Genomic DNA, 18,880 nt, shown 5'->3' with positions numbered 1-18,880 from the left:
CCCCCACCAAAAAAAAAAAAAGTCAAACTCCGCCTATGGTACTCCGTCAAAATAAATCAGACGTCTGTGCTCGTCAATGGCAGCAAATGAGTGAAAACAAGAAGGCGTCGCTCTCACGTGGGCGGAAGATCTCGAATTACAGCTGCAGTGAGATGCGAGCCCGAGCGGCATCGTCCGCTGACGTCAGTCGGTGTCGCAGGGAAATGGACTGGGCTGCAGCGAAAGGCACCGTCGAGCTGCACCGTTACAAAACAACGACGCCATGACCACCGGATGAGGCGCCGCGCGCTCACAATCCGCCATTTGGAAAGCTGAAAAGCGGGGGAAAACGTTGAGCTTCGTGGGAATGTCGCTCGAGGGAATCCTCAGTCGTGGAGGCTGAGCTTTAACATGGTAATTTATCATTTCATTCTCGCATGACATGCTTAGGTCAGTGTATTATTGCTGAATATGTTGCTCATTGAATAAACAGCCCATCCCAATTTGCTACAGGACCACCCCAGACAGCGTGACGGCACACAACTCAAAGCATGGGAAGCAAGGTATCACACACAGTGGCGCCTCCAGACATTTTTCATAGGGGTGGCCAGATGGGGCCACTTAAAATCTTGGGGTGGCCAAAACTAAAAGCCATAATTTCAGGTTTTTATTAAATTGTTGCAGTAAAAAGGTCAGGGGGAAACTATCAGAAAGACTTAAGGACACGGCCACTGATATACTTTGGTGTATTGTGTAATATTTGATGTTACTAATGATTTAATGTGCATAGTCCGTAACTGTCCAGTCAACATTTTGAGTTCCACAACAATTCTGTTTTATTGTGTTATGTATATATTAGGCATAAGGTGTACATTTAACTACGGCTGTCAAACGATTAAAATTTTTAATCAAGTTAATCACAGCTTAAAAATGAATTAATCGTAATTAATCGCAATTCAAACCATCTATAAAATATGCCATATTTTTCTGTAAATTATTGTTTGAATGGAAAGATAAGACCGAGATGGATATATACATTCAACATACAGTACATAAGTACTGTATTTGTTTATTATAACAATAAATCAACAAGATGACATTACCATTATTAACATTCTGTTAAAGCGATCCATGGATAGAAAGACTTGTAGGTCTTTAAATAAAATATATAAGTATATATAAAAATGTATAGAAAATAAATAAAAGATAATAACTAGTAAAAGTTATAGAAATTTTATATTAAAACCCCTCTTCATGTTTTCGTTTTAGTAAAATTTGTAAAATTTTCAATCAAAAAATAAACTAGTAGCTGTCACGTATTAATGTTTTAGCCATTAATGTTTCATCATCTTGCATGTGTAATGTTTCAGCTAGTGATGTTTCATCATATTGCCTCACACTCATGCATCACAAAGCCCTTTATTATGTCATAAAGAATAACTGCGAACACTATATACGCCTCGAGCAGACAACATCCAGTGTCAGATCGTACTCTCATGTACGAGACGGAGGACCCAGTTGCGTATCGCAGACACAGGATTTTATTGATGTTGACAGGCAAGGGAAAACTATCAGGTCAAGCGATAATGGTAAGTTGACATGCAGACATACAGTGCCTTGCAAAAGTATTCGGGCCCCTTGAACCTTGCAACCTTCAAACATAAAGATATAACATTTTAATTTTTTGTCAAGAATCAACAACAAGTGGGACACAATCGTGAAGTGGAACAAATTTATTGGATAATTTAAACTTTTTTAACAAATAAAAAACTGAAAAGTGGGGCGTGCAATATTATTCGGCCCCCTTGCGTTAATACTTTGTAGCGCCACCTTTTGCTCCAATTACAGCTGCAAGTCGCTTGGGGTATGTTTCTATCAGTTTTGCACATTCTTGCCCATTCTTCCTTGCAAAACAGCTCGAGCTCAGTGAGGTTGGATGGAGAGTGTTTGTGAACAGCAGTCTTCAGCTCTTTCCACAGATTCTCGATTGGATTCAGGTCTGGACTTTGACTTGGCCATTCTAACACCTGGATACGTTTATTTTTGAACCATTCCATTGTAGATTTGGCTTTATGTTTTGGATCATTGTCCTGTTGGAATGATAAATCTCTGTCCCAGTCTCAGGTCTTGTGCAGATACCAACAGGTTTTCTTCCAGAATGTTCCTGTATTCGGCTGCATCCATCTTCCCGTCAATTTTAACCATCTTCCCTGTCCCTGCTGAAGAAAAGCAGGCCCAAACCATGATGCTGCCACCACCATGTTTGACAGTGGGGATGGTGTGTTCAGGGTGATGAGCTGTGTTGCTTTTACGCCAAACATATCATTTTGCATTGTGGCCAAAAAGTTCAATTTTGGTTTCATCTGACCAGAACACCTTCTTCCACATGTTTGGTGTGTCTCCCGGGTGGCTTGTGGCAAACTTTAAACAAGACTTTTTTATGGATATCTTTCAGAAATGGCTTTCTTCTTGCCACTCTTCCATAAAGGCCAGATTTGTGCAGTGTACGACTGATTGTTGTCCTATGGACAGACTCTCCCACCTCAGCTGTAGATCTCTGCAGTTCATCCAGAGTGATCATGGGCCTCTTGGCTGCATCTCTGATCAGTTTTCTCCTTGTTTGAGAAGAAAGTTTGGAAGGACGGCCGGGTCTTGGTAGATTTGCAGTGGTCTGATGCTCCTTCCATTTCAATATGATGGCTTGCACAGTGCTCCTTGAGATGTTTAAAGCTTGGGAAATCTTTTTGTATCCAAATCCGGCTTTAAACTTCTCCACAACAGTATCTCGGACCTGCCTGGTGTGTTCCTTGGTTTTCATAATGCTCTCTGCACTTTAAACAGAACCCTGAGACTATCACAGAGCAGGTGCATTTATACGGGGACTTGATTACACACAGGTGGATTCTATTTATCATCATCGGTCATTTAGGACAACATTGGATCATTCAGAGATCCTCACTGAACTTCTGGAGTGAGTTTGCTGCACTGAAAGTAAAGGGGCCGAATAATATTGCACGCCCCACTTTTCAGTTTTTTATTTGTTAAAAAAGTTGAAATTATCCAATAAATGTTGTTCCACTTCACGATTGTGTCCCACTTGTTGTTGATTCTTGACAAAAAATTAAAATTTTATATCTTTATGTTTGAAGCCTGAAATGTGGCGAAAGGTTGCAAGGTTCAAGGGGGCCGAATACTTTTGCAAGGCACTGTAAATTCTTTAAAAATCAAACTGTGATTTTCTGTTTTTTTTCTTCTCCACATTCTGTCTCTCATGGTTGAGGTTTACCCATGTTGACAATTACAGGACTCTCTAATCTTTTCAAGTAGGAGATCTTGCACAATTGGTGGTTGAATAAATACTTATTTGCCCCACTGTACATATTTTGATTGAAGCAACTTTTTTTGGGATTTAATAATAAAGGCACAAATCTACCTCTATATATAACATCATATTTTAGTGCAAGAGCCTACATGTCTTTAAGATCGCGGATCCCTTTGAATTAACGATAAGTGTAGCCATTCGACTGCTTCCGACCCTCCCGGTTCTAATGGATTTCACGTCTATCTCCACCACGGCAGCCAATGAGTCCGGAGATGAAATGAGTTCTTTTTGTGTGTGATCAGGCAGGAGAGCGGACCCGGCGGGTGGCCATCTTTGTGGCAGTCTTCATCGTGATGACGCTGTTGATCTTGTACAACTCGGGGGCCACCCAGTCCAGCTACTTGCCCTTCCAGGTGGCCAAGAACCACACGCCCAAGCCCACAAACCTCAAAAAGTGGGCAACCAAAGACTACGTGGCCGTGCATGGAGATAAGGTAACAAATTTGAGTTTTTGTCATCAAATTTATTGTTGGTCCATAGTTTTTTTCCAATTAGCTTTTCAACTTATCGATATGAACTGTTGCTATAATTATACTGTACAATAACCCATTATCCAACCACATTAAGACAAAGAAGTAAAAAAAAAAAATTAGAAAAACAAAAAATAGTAATGTAGCATTGTTTGTCCAAAGAGCATGAGTGCCCTGCCCTCTAGTGGAGAAAATACATTGTAGTTCCTTCATAGTTACTATTCTGAAATTAAAAGGATCATATCTCTGGTTTTCCGTGTTCAATTGGTGCCAAACAAAAACTGTGAGACAGTTTTAAATCCGCGATTTCGATTCATGATGAGGGCAGCGTGTGATTGAACATGCTTGTGTGATCATAGAACGGCAAGCTTGCGTCTGATTGGTGTCATGGAGTCATGTGATTAACGTTGAGACGTCTCGTTGGTGAAATTAGTAGCGCTACTCTTGGCAATAGCATCGCTAGCAAAAAAACATTAATATGTAGAATAAAAAGGAAAGTTGCGGCGTTAAAGTAGCGTTTTTTCTTCCAAATCTACTCAAGTAAAAAGTATGGCTTACTAAAACTACTCTGAGAATTACATTTTTCTCAAAAAGTGACTCAAGTATGGCTGCAGTTAGCGATTATTGTAGTAGTCGATTAATCGATGAACGAGTTAGTTCGAATAATCGAGTAATCAGATAAGGAACATAAAAATGAAAATACCTGAGCTGAGCCTCAAACAGTATAAAAAATAACAAAGGATCTATGTACAACAAAAGAACAATTGGCTAACTTATATAGCAAAAGTATGCTAGCTTAAATGCTTTAAAATGCCAGCTTTTTTTTTTTTTTTTTTTTTTTTTTTTTACAATGCTCTTAACAAATGGTTCAGACACATATTCCCATAAACGAAATTACAAATGCATTAAAAAAAAAAAAAAAAAAAAAGAGCTCAAACAAAAACTTAACAGGGAGCATCTGGATTCAGCCATGTGAAATGAGGCAGACTAGAGGGCAGCGTATCCATCCAAATCAATAAAATTAAATGCAAACATTTTCAAAACAAACCATTACAACGCCACTTTAATTAAACAAATACTCGAAGCTGCAAAATTTAATTTGAATCTTTTTTCCTAATCAAATACTCGAGTTAATCGATTAATCGTTGCAGCACTAGACTCAAGTAAATGTAACGGAGTACATGTAACGCGTTGCTACCCACTTCTATTTTTACTCCTTACATTTGTAAAATCAGCTAGTTTTATTCAATGTCTTGATTTTTTATTTTGGGTACTTTTTTGGGGGAAGGGGGGATTGCAATTAGCTAACTTGTGTTGAAGAACACCATTTTCTCTCTTTGTCCGTCGCGCGCTCGTTGAATTTCGGGTGGTGAGAATGCTGGTAAATGAGAGGCTGGAGTTGAACAGATTTCCTTCGAAGGCTTTATTTTACAGAATATTCCGGGCACAAATGTGATAAAGGCAGAGGCTGCGTTCTAGCAATAGTGTGAAGAAGTACAATAGAGGCAAGTGTTTTATACCTGTTGACAAGACGAAACCGAAACTTACTATTAGGACAAAACCGAAAATAAGTTGAGACCTTGAGAGCTGGTCTTGGCTGGTACTAACAATGAGTCATCTGCCAAGTTCCTGATAACCAACATTAGCACACTGCAGTCGTTCAAAACCGTAGGAAAGCACACAAACATGGCCAGATATGGGCATAGCGCAACATGTGCATATGAAGAAGATGACATTAAAGCTGACTTATGACTTATATGCTATGATACGGTCTTCACTTGTTAGCAAAAAACAGCCAATTGCAACAATGGAACAATTGGCTAACGCTGGCGTAAAAGCTATCAAATGCTAATGTTTACAACAATTGGCTAACATTTTTAGTTTGGTGTGCCGTACTAAATAGTTCCACTAGTAAGTAATGAAACTCGAACAGTAAATGAAGAAACCATTAGCACATCACAGGAACCTACACTTCATAATGTATTGACAGGACACGGGCTGTTTCATAGGAGGCCTATCTCTGTCAAAGCTGACCGAGTGGAAACAAAGAGCTTTTTCCGTTGAAAATTCGTGTGAATAAATGCTTAAATCCCTGAATTCTTTATAGATATGGACGTTAAACAGTCTCGATTCTTGGTTAAAAGCAAAAAAAACGGTGCAGGTAGCATTTATTTTACGTAAATATTGCAAACTATGAGGCTAGTCAGTAGGGAAATTGTCGGCCGCCATATGTAAACAAAGAGCTTTTTCGGTTGAAAATTCTAGTGAATAAATGCTTAAATCCCTGAATTCTTTATAGATATGGACGTAAAACAGTCTTGATTCTTGATTAAAAGCAAAAAAACCCCAAAAAAAACAGTGCAGGTAGCATTTATTTTACCTAAATATTGCGAACTATGAGGCTAGTCAGTAGGGAAATTGTCGGCCGCTATATGTAAACAAAGAGCTTTTTCTGTTGAAAATTCTAGTGAATAAATGCTTAAATCCCTGAATTCTTTATAGATATGGACGTAAAACAGTATTGATTCTTGTTTAAAAGCAAAAAAAAAAAAAAAAAACAGTGCAGGTTGCATTTATTTTACGTAAATATTGCGAAGTATAATGCTAATGCTGTAGCGGCATATTCCTCCCATTGATTTTTTTCACGTTTCAAAATGCATGCATGGCACAAAAAAATATAATTACCTTGAATCCTCGAACAAATCACTCCTGAGACAATCCTTCCTGTTTGTATGCATTACAGCTTTTGTACTTTTTCAACCTAAATCCGGCGTTAGATCGCTGGATGTGACCGACTGCTAATAAATGAAGCGGAGTGTTGGACGGCCCCCTTCGGGAAGGCGTGACGCAGTGAATGGGGAATGTGTCATGTCAATGCATTTTGAAGTCTATGACATGAACATTTACATTCCTTTTACCGCAATGCATGCTGGGAGGCATGAGGAACAGTATATTTGGCTTTTGACTAAAAACCAGGGCTGTCAAACGATTAAAATTTGTTAATCGAGTTAATCACAGCTTAAAAATTAATTGTAATTAATCACAATTCAAACCATCTCTAAAATATGCCATATTTTTCTGTAAATTATTGTTGGAATGGAAAGAAGACACGAGACTGATATATACATTCAACATACTGTACATAAATACTGTATTTGTTTACCATAACAATAAATCCACAAGATGGCATTAACATTAACATTCTTTCTGTGAAAGGGATCCACAGATAGAAAGACTTGTAATTCTTAAAGTATAAATGTGAGTTTGTATTTTGTGACTAAATATTGCCATCTAGTGTATTTGTTGAGCTTTCACTAAATGATACTGTAGCGACTTAACTGTTCCGCCCAAATGCATGATGAGAAGTGGTGCAACCATGACTGTGTGTGGTGTCCGCAAATGCTATATCTTCTCTGCGTTGTGTGCAATACATGGTTTTAAGAAAAAGATCAACTCCTGTCATTCTTCCCCACGTCGCTTCCCACACTATCTATAGTTATTCTGGGAGATTTAAAGCACGGCTCCACTGAATGCTTGTATCTTCTCCACTCACTTGATGCTGCCTCTTAGCACTGTATATAAGTAAAACGGCGCCATTGTAGACTGTTTGCGGTACTGCGTGAGTAGGTCGTTCCGCGCATGCAATAATTGCGTGAAATATTTTAACGTGATTACTTAAATACCTGCAACATGAATTATCAGAGAATCCCAAAATTTGAAAAATAAGGTTCTAAAGAAACCCTTTTTTCAAATTTGTAAAAAGAAAAGTCAAAACGAATATTAAGATATATCTATAACCCTTGCTAAATCCTGTTTGTTTTTCTCATGGAACCTGCAGATGCATGTGTTGACTTGCATCTATCATTTTTTCCCAAAAGAATTGTCAAAATTCTGAATTAGTCTCAAAATCATGAAATTTTAGGTGTAGCAAATGTGATACGTTTGGCAATAAAGGTTTTAAAAAATTAATTACCGCCTGTTAACGCGATAAATTTGACAGCCCTACTATAGACAAATCTTTACATGTAGCCTATCTCAAAGCACCACATATGGTGTGTGTACTTGTTGTCCTTGTGCCATGCAGAGAATGAACCTTCATTGCCAGCAGTGTGCCCTGGTCACCAGCTCCAGCCACGTGCTGGGCACCAAAGCGGGCGAGCTCATCGACAGCAGCGAGTGTGTGATCCGCATGAACGACGCGCCCACCGCAAAGTACGAAACAGACGTTGGCAAGCGCACCACGCTGCGGGTGGTGGCCCATTCCAGCGTGTACCGGGTGCTCCGACGCCATGACGACTATATAGTGGATGGTGGCAACAGCCGACAAACCATCATTTTCTGGGGGCCTCCGAACAAGATGACCAAGGACTCCAAAGCCACCGTGTACCGAGCCATCCAGAAGATCTGTTCCACATATAAGAATGTGTCGTGTTTTACCGTCGCACCGGCAAAAATGTACAGATTTGATAATCTGTTCCAACTGGAGACGGGACAAAACAGGTGAGCTTCTCTACATGGTTATCTTTGGGAAAGAGTTAAGGTTACCGTCATGTCCCAAAACATCTCATGACTTTCGTTTCCCTCAGACAAAGATCCAATTCCTGGCTTAGCACAGGCTGGTTCACTATGGTCATTGCCATCGAAATATGCGACAACATCCAAGTGTACGGGATGGTTCCGCCCAATTTTTGCAGGTGAGTATCAAAATATTGTACAGGGAAAATGCGATTTTGCAAGTTCTCCCACTTAGAAATGATGGGCGGGTTTGAAATGTTCATGGTAGGGGCTTGTGCATTGTGAAATACAATCTAAAAAAAAAAAAGCAACCCAGAAATCACAATGCATGATTTTTTAAATATTTGTATTATTCTGCTGCAAATAGGTATTTGAACACCTATTACAGTGGGGCAAATACGTATTTAGTCAACCACCAATTGTGCAAGTTCTCCCACTTGAAAAGATTAGAGAGGCCTGTAATTGTCAACATAGGTAAACCTCAACCATGAGAGAGGGAACGTCGGGAAAAAAACCTGAAAATCACATTGTTTGATTTTTAAAGATTTCCAAATTAGGAAAAAAGTATTTGCTTACCAACAAACAAGCAAGATTTCTGGCTGTCAAAGAGGTCTAACTTCTTCTAACGAGGCTCCACTCGTTACCTGTATTAATGGCACCTGTTTTAACTCATTATCGGTATAAAAGACACCTGTCCACAACCTCAGTCAGTCACATTCCAAACTCCACTATGGCCAAGACCAAAGACCTGTCGAAGGATACCAGAGACAAAATTGTAGACCTGCACCAGGTTGGGAAGACAGAATCTGCAATAGGTCAAAAGCTTGGTGTAAAGAAATCAACTGTGGGAGCAATTATTAGAAAACAGAAGGCATACAAGACCACTGATAATCTCCCTCAATCTGGGGCTCCATGCAAGATCTCACCCCGTGGCGTCAAAATGATAACAAGAACGGTGAGCAAAAATCCCAGAAACACACAGGGGGACCTAGTGAAGTACCTACAGAGAGCTGGGACCACAGTAACAAAGGCTACTATCAGTAACACAATGTGCCGCCAGGGACTCAAATCCTGCACTGCTAGACGTGTCCCCCTGCTAAAGCCATTACATGTCCAGGCCCATCTGCGGTTCGCTAGAGAGCATTTGGGTGTTCCAGAAGAGGACTGGGAGAATGTGTTATGGTCAAATGAAACCAAAATAGAACTCTTTGGTAGAAACACAGGTTCTCGTGTTTGGAGGAGAGAATACTGAATTGCATCCGAAGAACACCATACCAACTGTGAAGCATGGGGGTGGAAACATCATGCTTTGGGGCTGTTTTTCTGCAAAGGGACCAGGACCACTGATCTGTGTAAAGGAAAGAATGAATGAGGCCATGTATCGAGAGATTTTGAGTGAAAATCTCCTTCCATCAGCAAGGACATTGAAGATGAGACGTGGGTGGGTCTTTCAGCATGACAATGATCCCAAACACACAGCCAGGGCAACAAAGGAGTGGCTTTGTAAGAAGCATTTCAAGGTCCTGGAGTGGCCTAGCCAGTCTCCAGATCTCAACCCCATGGAAAATCTGTGGAGGGAGTTGAAAGCCCGTGTTGCCCAACGACAGCCCCAAAACATGACTGCTCTAGAGGAGATCTACATGGAGGAATGGGCCAAAATACCAGCAACAGTGTGTGAAAAGCTTGCGAAGAGTTACAGAAAACGTTTGGCCTCCGTTATTGCCAACAAAGAGTACATAACAAAGTATTGAGATGAACTTTTGGTATTGACCAAATACTTATTTTCCACCACAATTTGCAAATAAATTCTTTAAAAATCAAACAATGTGATTTTCTGGTTTTTTCCCCAAATTCTGTCTCTCATGGTTGAGGTTTTCCCATCTTGACAATTCCAGGCCTCTCTAATATTTTCAAGTGGGAGAACTTGCACAATTAGTAGTTGACAAAAATACTTATTTGCCCCACTGCAGCTAGAATTGTGAGCCTCAAAGACCTGTTACTGCCTTTAAAAAGTGCCTACGACAGGATTAAAAAAAAAGTCTTAACATCATTATGTGAATTAGAATCATATTTTGAGACGATTCGACTATAACAATTTGGCAAAGCGCAGATGAAGAAAAATTAGTCTTTTAATCTGCCGTTTAGCCACGCCTACCATTACAGGGCTCTAGCATCCTCAACAGGAGGATGAAGTCGGCAGAGTCATTAGTTAATCTAATTTAGAATTCAGCCCACTGAAGGGGAATGATTCAGAACGGGGAAAATGCGACGAAGAGAGCCGCAAAATGTCATTGTTTCAGTCTCTACTCCAATATTTAAACAGGATGCAGTGCCCTCCATAATTATTGGATTTATAATAATTATGTGTTTTTTTTAGCTTCTAATATTATTTTTTTTCTAAATAACATGGGACCTTAATGGAAAAAAAAAAGAAAAATCCAACCTTCAATACGAGTGCATTTATTCAGTGGGGAAAAAATTCCACATAAAGAAATAATTATTTGACATCAAATAATGTGTGTCACAATTATTAGCACCCCTGGTGTTACTACTTTGTACAACCCCCTTTTGCCAACATAACAAGGTCTGGGGACTGAGATGGCCATGGGCGGAGCTTGATTTTGTGTCTGGTGAACCATTTCTGTGTAGATTTGGCCATATGTTTAGGGTCATTGTCTTGCTGAGAGACCCAGTGACGACCCATCTTCAGCTTTCGGGGAGAGGGCAACAGATTTTGATTTAAAATGTCCTGGTATTTCAAAGCATTCATGATGCCATGCACCCTAACAAGGTTCCCAGGGCCTTTGGAAGCGAAACAGCCCCACAGCATCACTAACCCACCCCCATACTTCACAGTGGGTATGAGGTGCTTTTCAGCATGCTCATCTTTCGTGGCATGCCAGACCCACTTACTTGTTTGTTGCCAAAAAGCTCAATCTTTGTCTCATCTGACCAAAGCACACGGTCCCAGTTGAAGCCCCAATACCGCTTGGCGAACTCCAACCGTTGATTGTGAGTGAGGAAAGGTTTTCTCCGTGCATGCCTCCCAAACAGCTTGTTGGCGTGTAGACAGCACCTCATACTCACTGTGAAGTATGGGGGTGGGTCAGTGATGTTGTGGGGCTGTTTCGCTTCCAGAGGCCCTGGGAACCTTTTTAGGGTGCACGGCATCATGAATGGTTTGAAATACCAGGACATTTTAAATCAAAATCAGTTGCCCTCTGCCCGAAAGCTGAAGATGGGTTGTCACTGGGTCTTTCAGCAAGACAATGACCCTAAGCATATGGCCAAATCTACACAGAAGTGGTTCACCAGACACAAAATCAAGCTCCTCCCATGGCCATCTCAGTCCCCAGACCTCAACCCCATTGAAAACCTGTGGGGTGAGCTGAAGAGAAGAGGACCCAGGTCTCTGGATGATTAGAGATTCTGCAAAGAGGAATGGCTGAAGATCCCTCTTTCTGTCTTTTCCCATCTTGTGAAACATTATAGGAGAAGATAAGGTGCTGTTTTGTTGGCAAAAGGGGGTTGTACAAAGTAGTAACACCAGGGGTGCTAATAATTGTGACACACATTATTTGATGTCAAATAATTATTTCTTTATGTGGGATTTTTTTCCCCACTGAATAAATGCACTTGTATTGAAGGTTGGATTTTTCTTTTTTTCCCATTAAGGTCCCACATTATTTAGAAAAAAAATATATTAGAAGCTAAAAAACAATTATTATAAATCCAATAATTATGGAGGGCACTGTATTCTTTATATCATATACATTTACCGTAATTTTTGGACTATAAGCCGCTACTTTTTTCCCTCGTTTTGAATCCTGCGGCTTATAGTCCAGTGCGGCTTATTTGTTGATTTATTTGTATTAATAGCTAACATTTTATTTGATAGCGGCTTGATAAGGCTGCTATTAAACAGTCATAATTATGACATTATCATGGGCATTAACGAATGCTTATGACAGATGTCATTAAGTGTTATCCGGCAAATTATGCCGCTAACTCCATTTATGTCCAGCTCGATCTTTTGCATCCGTTCAAAAGGGAGATGCCGGATGACATAAAATGGCATCAGTCATAAGCATTCATTAATACTCATGGCAGTGTCAGGTCATAATTATGATGGTCTTATGACAGTCTTATGGTGCCACCGTCAAATAAAATGTTACTAAATTCCATAGCAATGAATGAAACATCTAGAACAATAACTGAGGAAATAATCAGCTTAGAACATGAATTTTAGTATGTTATTACATCTGTAGCGCTGTAGGAGGCATGTTGGATGACAGCAGTGTTGACAGCAGGTGGCAGCAGAGGTTGGCTGTCTGTCCAAAGGGAACAGTAACAGACAAATTGAAGCTTCTTCAAGCAATGAAGCTTTGCAGCCAATTGGTTCAAACCCGCTGTCAAATAAAGTGTTACCGGTTGATATCGTTTTGTGTAAATATGTCATAATACAGTGAGGACAGCTGCGGCTTATAGTCCAGTGCGGCTTATCTATGAACAAATGTCGTTTTTGTCTCAAATTTGGTGGGTGGCAGCTTCTAGTCAGGTGCGCCTTACAGTGCGAAAATTACAGTACATACATTTCGAATCTTGAGGTACCACTGTACTTGGGTACCCAGGGTCCCCCCAGGATTGATAAATCTAAATTCAAGACTTTTAAGACCTTTTTTTAATGCCATTTCAACTGAAAATAAACACTTTTCTCGCATCCATTATTTAGATAATATTGAATTATATTAAAAAAATAAAGCACTGAACATCAAATTTAACCTCAATTACTAAGTGTTTGACAAAAGAATGCACATTTATTGAAGATACAATTAAAACACATTTAAATATAAGGTCTTTCAGATTTTTTTTTCCCAGGATAAAATTGATTTTACACTATTATTGTAAAGCAACTTCAGAAATTACATTTGCAATACAACAGGTTTCCCTTTTAAGAGGACTTAATCAATGTGGTAGGTAGGTGATTGTCAAGTTGGCCACCTTAACTGTAAAGTGCTTGCAATTGGCAGTGAAAGTTTAAAAAACAGCCACTAAATGGCAGTAGTTTACCATTAATTACCACAAAATAAAAAAGCTACACATGATAATTTCCCTTGGTAATCGTTTTTTTCTAATCAAATTACAAGTATACAAAACACATGTTAATCCTTTGTTAACTATTGAAGACATTTCTTTTAATCAGATAGAGAAAATCCATACTCTTATTTAATCAAGAAAAACATTTAACTATACCAGGAGGTGTTTTACTATCACCTAAATAATAATTTGCCTATCACCATGCCATGTTATTCAGATCAACGTTACCCCGCACTCGTTCCAATAATAGACAGTGTCAACCGGGTTGTGTATCTGAGAGTGATGGTGAATCTACGACTCCGGTTTATCCATGCTAAGGCTAGTGCACCTGCCAATACCCCATTGAACATGGCTAACTCTTGAGATAAAACTGCGAATTTCACATTCATTTGAAAGGCAAACCGTGCAGAAATACATTATTGCATCTAACACATTTTATTTGGAGAAATTGGCAACTTACTTTGAAATGTTAAGCAGGTCCACTGCCTTAGCATGACCCATAAACTGCGACCCAAAGTGTCTGGATGCGACTTGGTCGCCGATCCAATACCTCACATGCTGGTCCAACTGTTTGGACTTGGTTGTCTTGTTGAGGCTTTCGTCGAACATAACTAAGGCATCTGAGCAGTTCCTTGCATTCGCACACAGTACCGTGCGATTGCCTGCTGTTGGGATGTTTATGCTAACGATGCTAACGGCGCGCACGCACGAGGTGCAGTGCATCGTAAAAATTCTACATGTCATCTTCGTTATTTAAAAAAAAAAAAAAAAAAAAAAAAAAAAAAAAAAAAAAAACTTCGTCACGGATATAATTTAGGTTGCACTGAGATGTTCTTGAAAATTAAAACCACGGTGAAAAAATTCCAGACTTACGACAGCTAATTTAATACTTTTAATACCTGTAATAATGGAAAACTAAATTCAATGCTTTTTTAATACTTTTAATAACCCGCGGGTACCCTGGGTACTGTAATATTATTTTGAAGAAACGCTACTCTTACCCAGGCAAGATCTTTGGCTACACTACCCACCTCTGCAAATGTATCCATTTTCTTTTCCTTCTTGTAGCACCACGAAGGGCTCCAACATGTTGCCGTACCACTACTACAAGCCGCGGGGTTCAGACGAATGCGTGACCTTCATGCAGAGCCAGAACAACCAAAAAGGGAGCCACCACCGCTTCATCACTGAGAAGCAGGTGTTCGGACACTGGGCGCAGCAGTATAACATTACCTTCCATCATCCCACCTGGTGAAAATGGACGCTTTTGTGTGAGAAATTGCCTACTTTCAGGGATTTCCACAGGGAAGAACTAAAATAAATGGAAAAAAGACGCATGGAATGTTTTTTTTTTTTTTTTAAGTGTTTGTAATCTTTGTATATTCATTGTATTTAGTATTACATGGTTGCAAAATTCCAGGAATGTTAAAAGTACAAATTTTCCATGGAAGCAAAATCCACTGGATGGATGTTAATCGCTGTCAATGTGTTCAAGAAAATGAAATTACTTTTTTGTTAAGGTGACAACCTGGAAAAGGCGTCCGACATCTTCTGCTTCAGCATCGCCATGGAAATTAAAATGGCTTCCTGCATGGGAAGGGGAAAAAAAAACGGGAGTGGTTGGTTGTTCTTTGGGATTGTTGCAAGCAATACCAGTGTTTAGGGCTGCAGCTATCGAATATTTCAGTAATCGACTGAAAATTCTGTCGATTAATAGAGTAATCGGATGAAACTTTTTTTTAGGTAATGAGCAATTATAAATATAAAGACATTTCATCTAATATTGAACCATTTTCAGTCAATGTCTATTTTCGATTGTTGAAAACAGCCAACAATTGCATCTCAGATGTGACTAGAATAAAAAGAAGTCTACCGTATTGGCCCAATGTAAGACGGTGTTTTTTGGATTGAAATAAGCCTGAAAAAGTCGGGGTCGTCTTATATTCGCGGTCTGGACATTCTACCCATTCACGTCGCTAGATGGCGCCACATATCATTGAAGCGACGCTCTGTCATGATCAGTGTTGTTAATAACGGCGTTACAATATAACGGCGTTACTAACGGCGTTATTTTTTTCAGTAGTGGGTAATCTAATTAATTACTTTTCTCATCTTGGCAACACCGTTACCGTTACTGAGGACGGAAAGGCATGCGTTACTATATTGGTCGAAAAGTCTGAGGGAGACTGACTCACCGAGACGACAGAGCAGAGCAGGAGTAGGGAGGAGGCAAGAAAGTTGTGACGCCGAGCAAACGCGATGCTAGGTAGCTCCAATAATACATGTTGTAGCCGATAGCTAGTACAAACTACGCCCGCATGTTATGGTAGATATGGTAGACATGGTAGATATCACATGTACTGTACATAGATATAACTAGATGCAATATGACAGACATGGCACTAAATGAGTTAGTAGACAGCCGCCATCTTAAAGCAGTAGACTTTTTAGGACGGCTCTGTTGTAGAGAACCTTCCTAGCGAACCTAAGTAACTTTTTAACTAAAATACTTCTAAATCGGCAAAATCTTGACTTGAATCTATCTTTAAAAGATGAAACAGTTTTAAAATTTTCATATGTTGAAAGTAGAGAGAAGGGAACTAATGCAATAATGGGAGCAATTTTAACAACTTTTAACAATTGATTCAGGGTAAAGGGTAAATTAGGGTAAAGAATTGGGCTCGGGGCAATTGTACCAAAAACCTTCACAAAAAACCTCACATAGTGTGGCCAATGTTTTTTTTGTTTTTTGTTTTTTTGGAGGAAAAAAAAATAATTATCACCAATTGCTTTGCCAAGTAACTAATTACTAACGCAATTACTTTTTGGGAGAAGTAATTTGTAACTAATTAATTACTTTTTTTCAGTAAGATTAACAACACTGGTCATGATAGATCTCAGCTACTCAAGTTTAACCAGTTTGCATTATTTTATCGCAATGTTTCTCCTTATTCAGATTTGTTTCAAGACTACAGTTAGACTTCACTTTGATGGTTAATGCAGTTATTGCAATTTTGTTGTTTTATCACAATAGATTGGTTTATTGACATTTCAAAAACCAGAAGTTATTCATTCACGAATGTGATTGCACTTTAGTTTACATATTTAAATGTTCAGATGTTAAGATTTGAATGAGGCAAAAAAAACATGCTTTTTCTCTCAAATATATTGTTATAATCATTTGTTTCAGATGTACTGTAATTATTTTCTGTATAAAAATTAATTTGGTGTTCAAAAAGTCTTTTTTTTCAAACTTGAGTCTTGAAAAACAGGGGGTCGTCTTATATTCAGGCCAATATAGTAAAACAGGAAATGTTTTATGTTTTGTACTTTAAATACTATTTTTTTAATCAAAAACCACGTAGGAAAAACATTTCTGTAGTCCCTGATGAAAGCAGATGATTCTTTGTATTGAATCGAAATAAGATATTTGCAAACATCTGCTTTTGCTATTGAAAATAATAATACAATTAGGGCTGCAGCTATCGATTATTTTCGTATTCAATTAAGATGAACTAGCTAATTCAAATAATCGAGTAATTGGATAAGGAACGTGGAAAAAACTTGAGGTGAACCTCTAATGGTATAAAAAATAAATAAATGAGGATCTAAGTACAACAAAAGAACAATTGGCTAACTTGCATAGCAAAACTCCACTAGCTTAAATGCTATAAAATGCTAATTTTTTTTTTTTTGCTCTTGACAAATGGTTCAAACACATACCGTAATTTTTTTACAATAAACCGCTACCTTTTTCCTTCATTTTGAATCCTGCAGTTTTTAGTCCTGTGCGGGTTATTGGTTGATTTATTTGGGTTAATGAGTAACACTTTATCTGACAATAAGACTTTCATAAGACAGTCATAACTATGACATGACACTATCATGGGCATTACTGAATGCTTATGACAGATGTAATTAAGTGTCATCCGGCAAATTATGTCACTAACTCCATTTATGTCCAACTTGGATCATTTAAATCCATTCAAAAGTGAGATAATTTGCCGGATAACACTAAATGACAGGTTTTAATCAGTGTTGTTCCCATCATGTTTTTTTGCTCCCGATCCGATCGTTTTAGTTTGAGTATCTGCTGATCCCGATATTTCCCAATCCGATTGCTTTTTTTGCTCCCGATAATTTTTCCCGGTCATATACATTTTGGCAATGCATTACGAAAAAAATGAATAAAACTCTGACGAATATATACATTCAACGTACAGTACATAAGTACTGTATTTGTTTATTATGACAATAAATCCTCAAGATGGCATTTACATTATTAACATACTTTCTGTGAGAGGGATCCACAGATAGAAAGACTTGTGACTTTGTATATTGTGACTAAATATTGCCATCTAGTGTATTTGTTGAGCTTTCAGTAAATGATACGGTGGCCATCCCAAATGAATGATGGGAAGTGGAACCATGACGACTGTGCGTAGTGCTACCAATTGATACATCTTCTCTGCGTTGGGGAATAACATAAGGTGTTAAGAAAAAGATCAATTGCTACCTTGCGTCCCCACATTGCTTCCCATAATTTTTCCTAATCGTAGGAAGAGGGGTTGTCAGGCTTTCGCCAATTAAAAAAAGCCTCCAAAGGCTGCCAAAATTCACTCTACTCATTTTACGCTGCCTTTTATCTCTCTATATAGGTAAAACGGCGCCATTACGGATTGAGCGCGACAATGCATGAGTGGGTCGTGCAACGCATGCATTAATTGCATTAACGTGATACATTTTATAAAAAATTAATTACCGCCGTTATCGGGATAAATTTGATAACCCTACCTTAAGCCTAAACTAAAGACTGGATGAGTGTAACATATGTCTGTAACGTTAAACACAATTAGAAAACGATATAATTAAAAAATATATATATTTATATACTAAAAAAAGGCATGGCCGATATTTTTTTGCCGATTCCGATACTTTGAAAATGACGTGATCGGACCCGATCGATCCCATCTCTAATACATAATATATATATTTCTGTCTTCATCCATGTACCCGTTTATAATGCGCACCATGATTTTACAAGTTGATTTTGGGGGAAAAAGTGCGCGTTATATTCGGGAAATTACGGTAGTCGACTTCCAAAAGAGTTTTTGCAGCCCTAGTAAATACAGGTTTAATCATTGTCGAGGCACACCAGTGTAAAACATGCTTTAAAATAGTCATGGAAAAGATGAATGGCATTAAAGAGAAAAAAAAATCGTCCCACTGTGTGCGTCTTACCTCTGTGCGAATGGTGCGGCTGCCCTGAGCGGGACACGTGTTGAGGTAATGGTCAAAGAGAAAGCTGGGACACGTCACGTCCAAGTTTTGGTCCGCATCCAGACTGGCTTCCAGTCCCTGCAGCCCTCCGAAGACCACCAGAAGATGCCTGCGAGTGTCACGGGTGAAAAATAGCAAGCGCCGGCAAGAAACAGTG

General features: G+C 38.9%; 1 protein-coding gene and 1 pseudogene across 3 annotated transcripts; one reads left to right on the top strand and one right to left on the bottom strand.

The window, feature by feature from the left end:
• The first annotated feature begins 81 nt into the window (after positions 1-81).
• Positions 82-16,831, top strand: st6galnac6 (ST6 (alpha-N-acetyl-neuraminyl-2,3-beta-galactosyl-1,3)-N-acetylgalactosaminide alpha-2,6-sialyltransferase 6). 3 transcript variants are annotated; one of them, XM_057818697.1, is made up of 6 exons: positions 82-393; positions 473-542; positions 3,604-3,795; positions 7,916-8,331; positions 8,418-8,525; positions 14,512-16,831. In XM_057818697.1, exons 2-6 carry the CDS (start codon positions 531-533, stop codon positions 14,696-14,698), a joined length of 915 nt encoding a protein of 304 aa, XP_057674680.1. In that variant the 5' UTR covers positions 82-393; positions 473-530; the 3' UTR covers positions 14,699-16,831. The 3 variants fall into 3 exon arrangements, with proteins under 3 accessions (XP_057674680.1, XP_057674679.1, XP_057674678.1); XM_057818696.1 differs by having other exon boundaries at positions 83-393; positions 493-542; positions 14,512-16,830; XM_057818695.1 differs by lacking the exons at positions 82-393; positions 473-542 and adding an exon at positions 1,221-1,568.
• The window catches only part of LOC130905859 (uncharacterized), a 45,457-nt pseudogene continuing 41,365 nt past the window's right edge, over positions 14,789-18,880 (bottom strand).

This window comes from Corythoichthys intestinalis, chromosome 17 (genome assembly GCF_030265065.1).
Source record: "Corythoichthys intestinalis isolate RoL2023-P3 chromosome 17, ASM3026506v1, whole genome shotgun sequence".
Lineage (NCBI taxonomy): Eukaryota > Metazoa > Chordata > Actinopteri > Syngnathiformes > Syngnathidae > Corythoichthys > Corythoichthys intestinalis.
Note: the sequence above shows the minus strand (reverse complement) of the source record. Positions and strands in the feature narration are given on the sequence as shown.

What these genes read in the sequence shown, in the direction of transcription:
- st6galnac6 (XM_057818695.1), top strand. Translation starts at nt 1,476, where the DNA reads ATGTACGAGACGGAGGACCCAGTTGCGTATCGCAGACACAGGATTTTA. An exon ending in TGGCCGTGCATGGAGATAAG is followed by an intron (nt 3,796 to 7,915) that starts GTAACAAATTTG and finishes TGTGCCATGCAG; the next exon opens with AGAATGAACCTTCATTGCCA. An exon ending in GTTCCGCCCAATTTTTGCAG is followed by an intron (nt 8,526 to 14,511) that starts GTGAGTATCAAA and finishes TCCTTCTTGTAG; the next exon opens with CACCACGAAGGGCTCCAACA.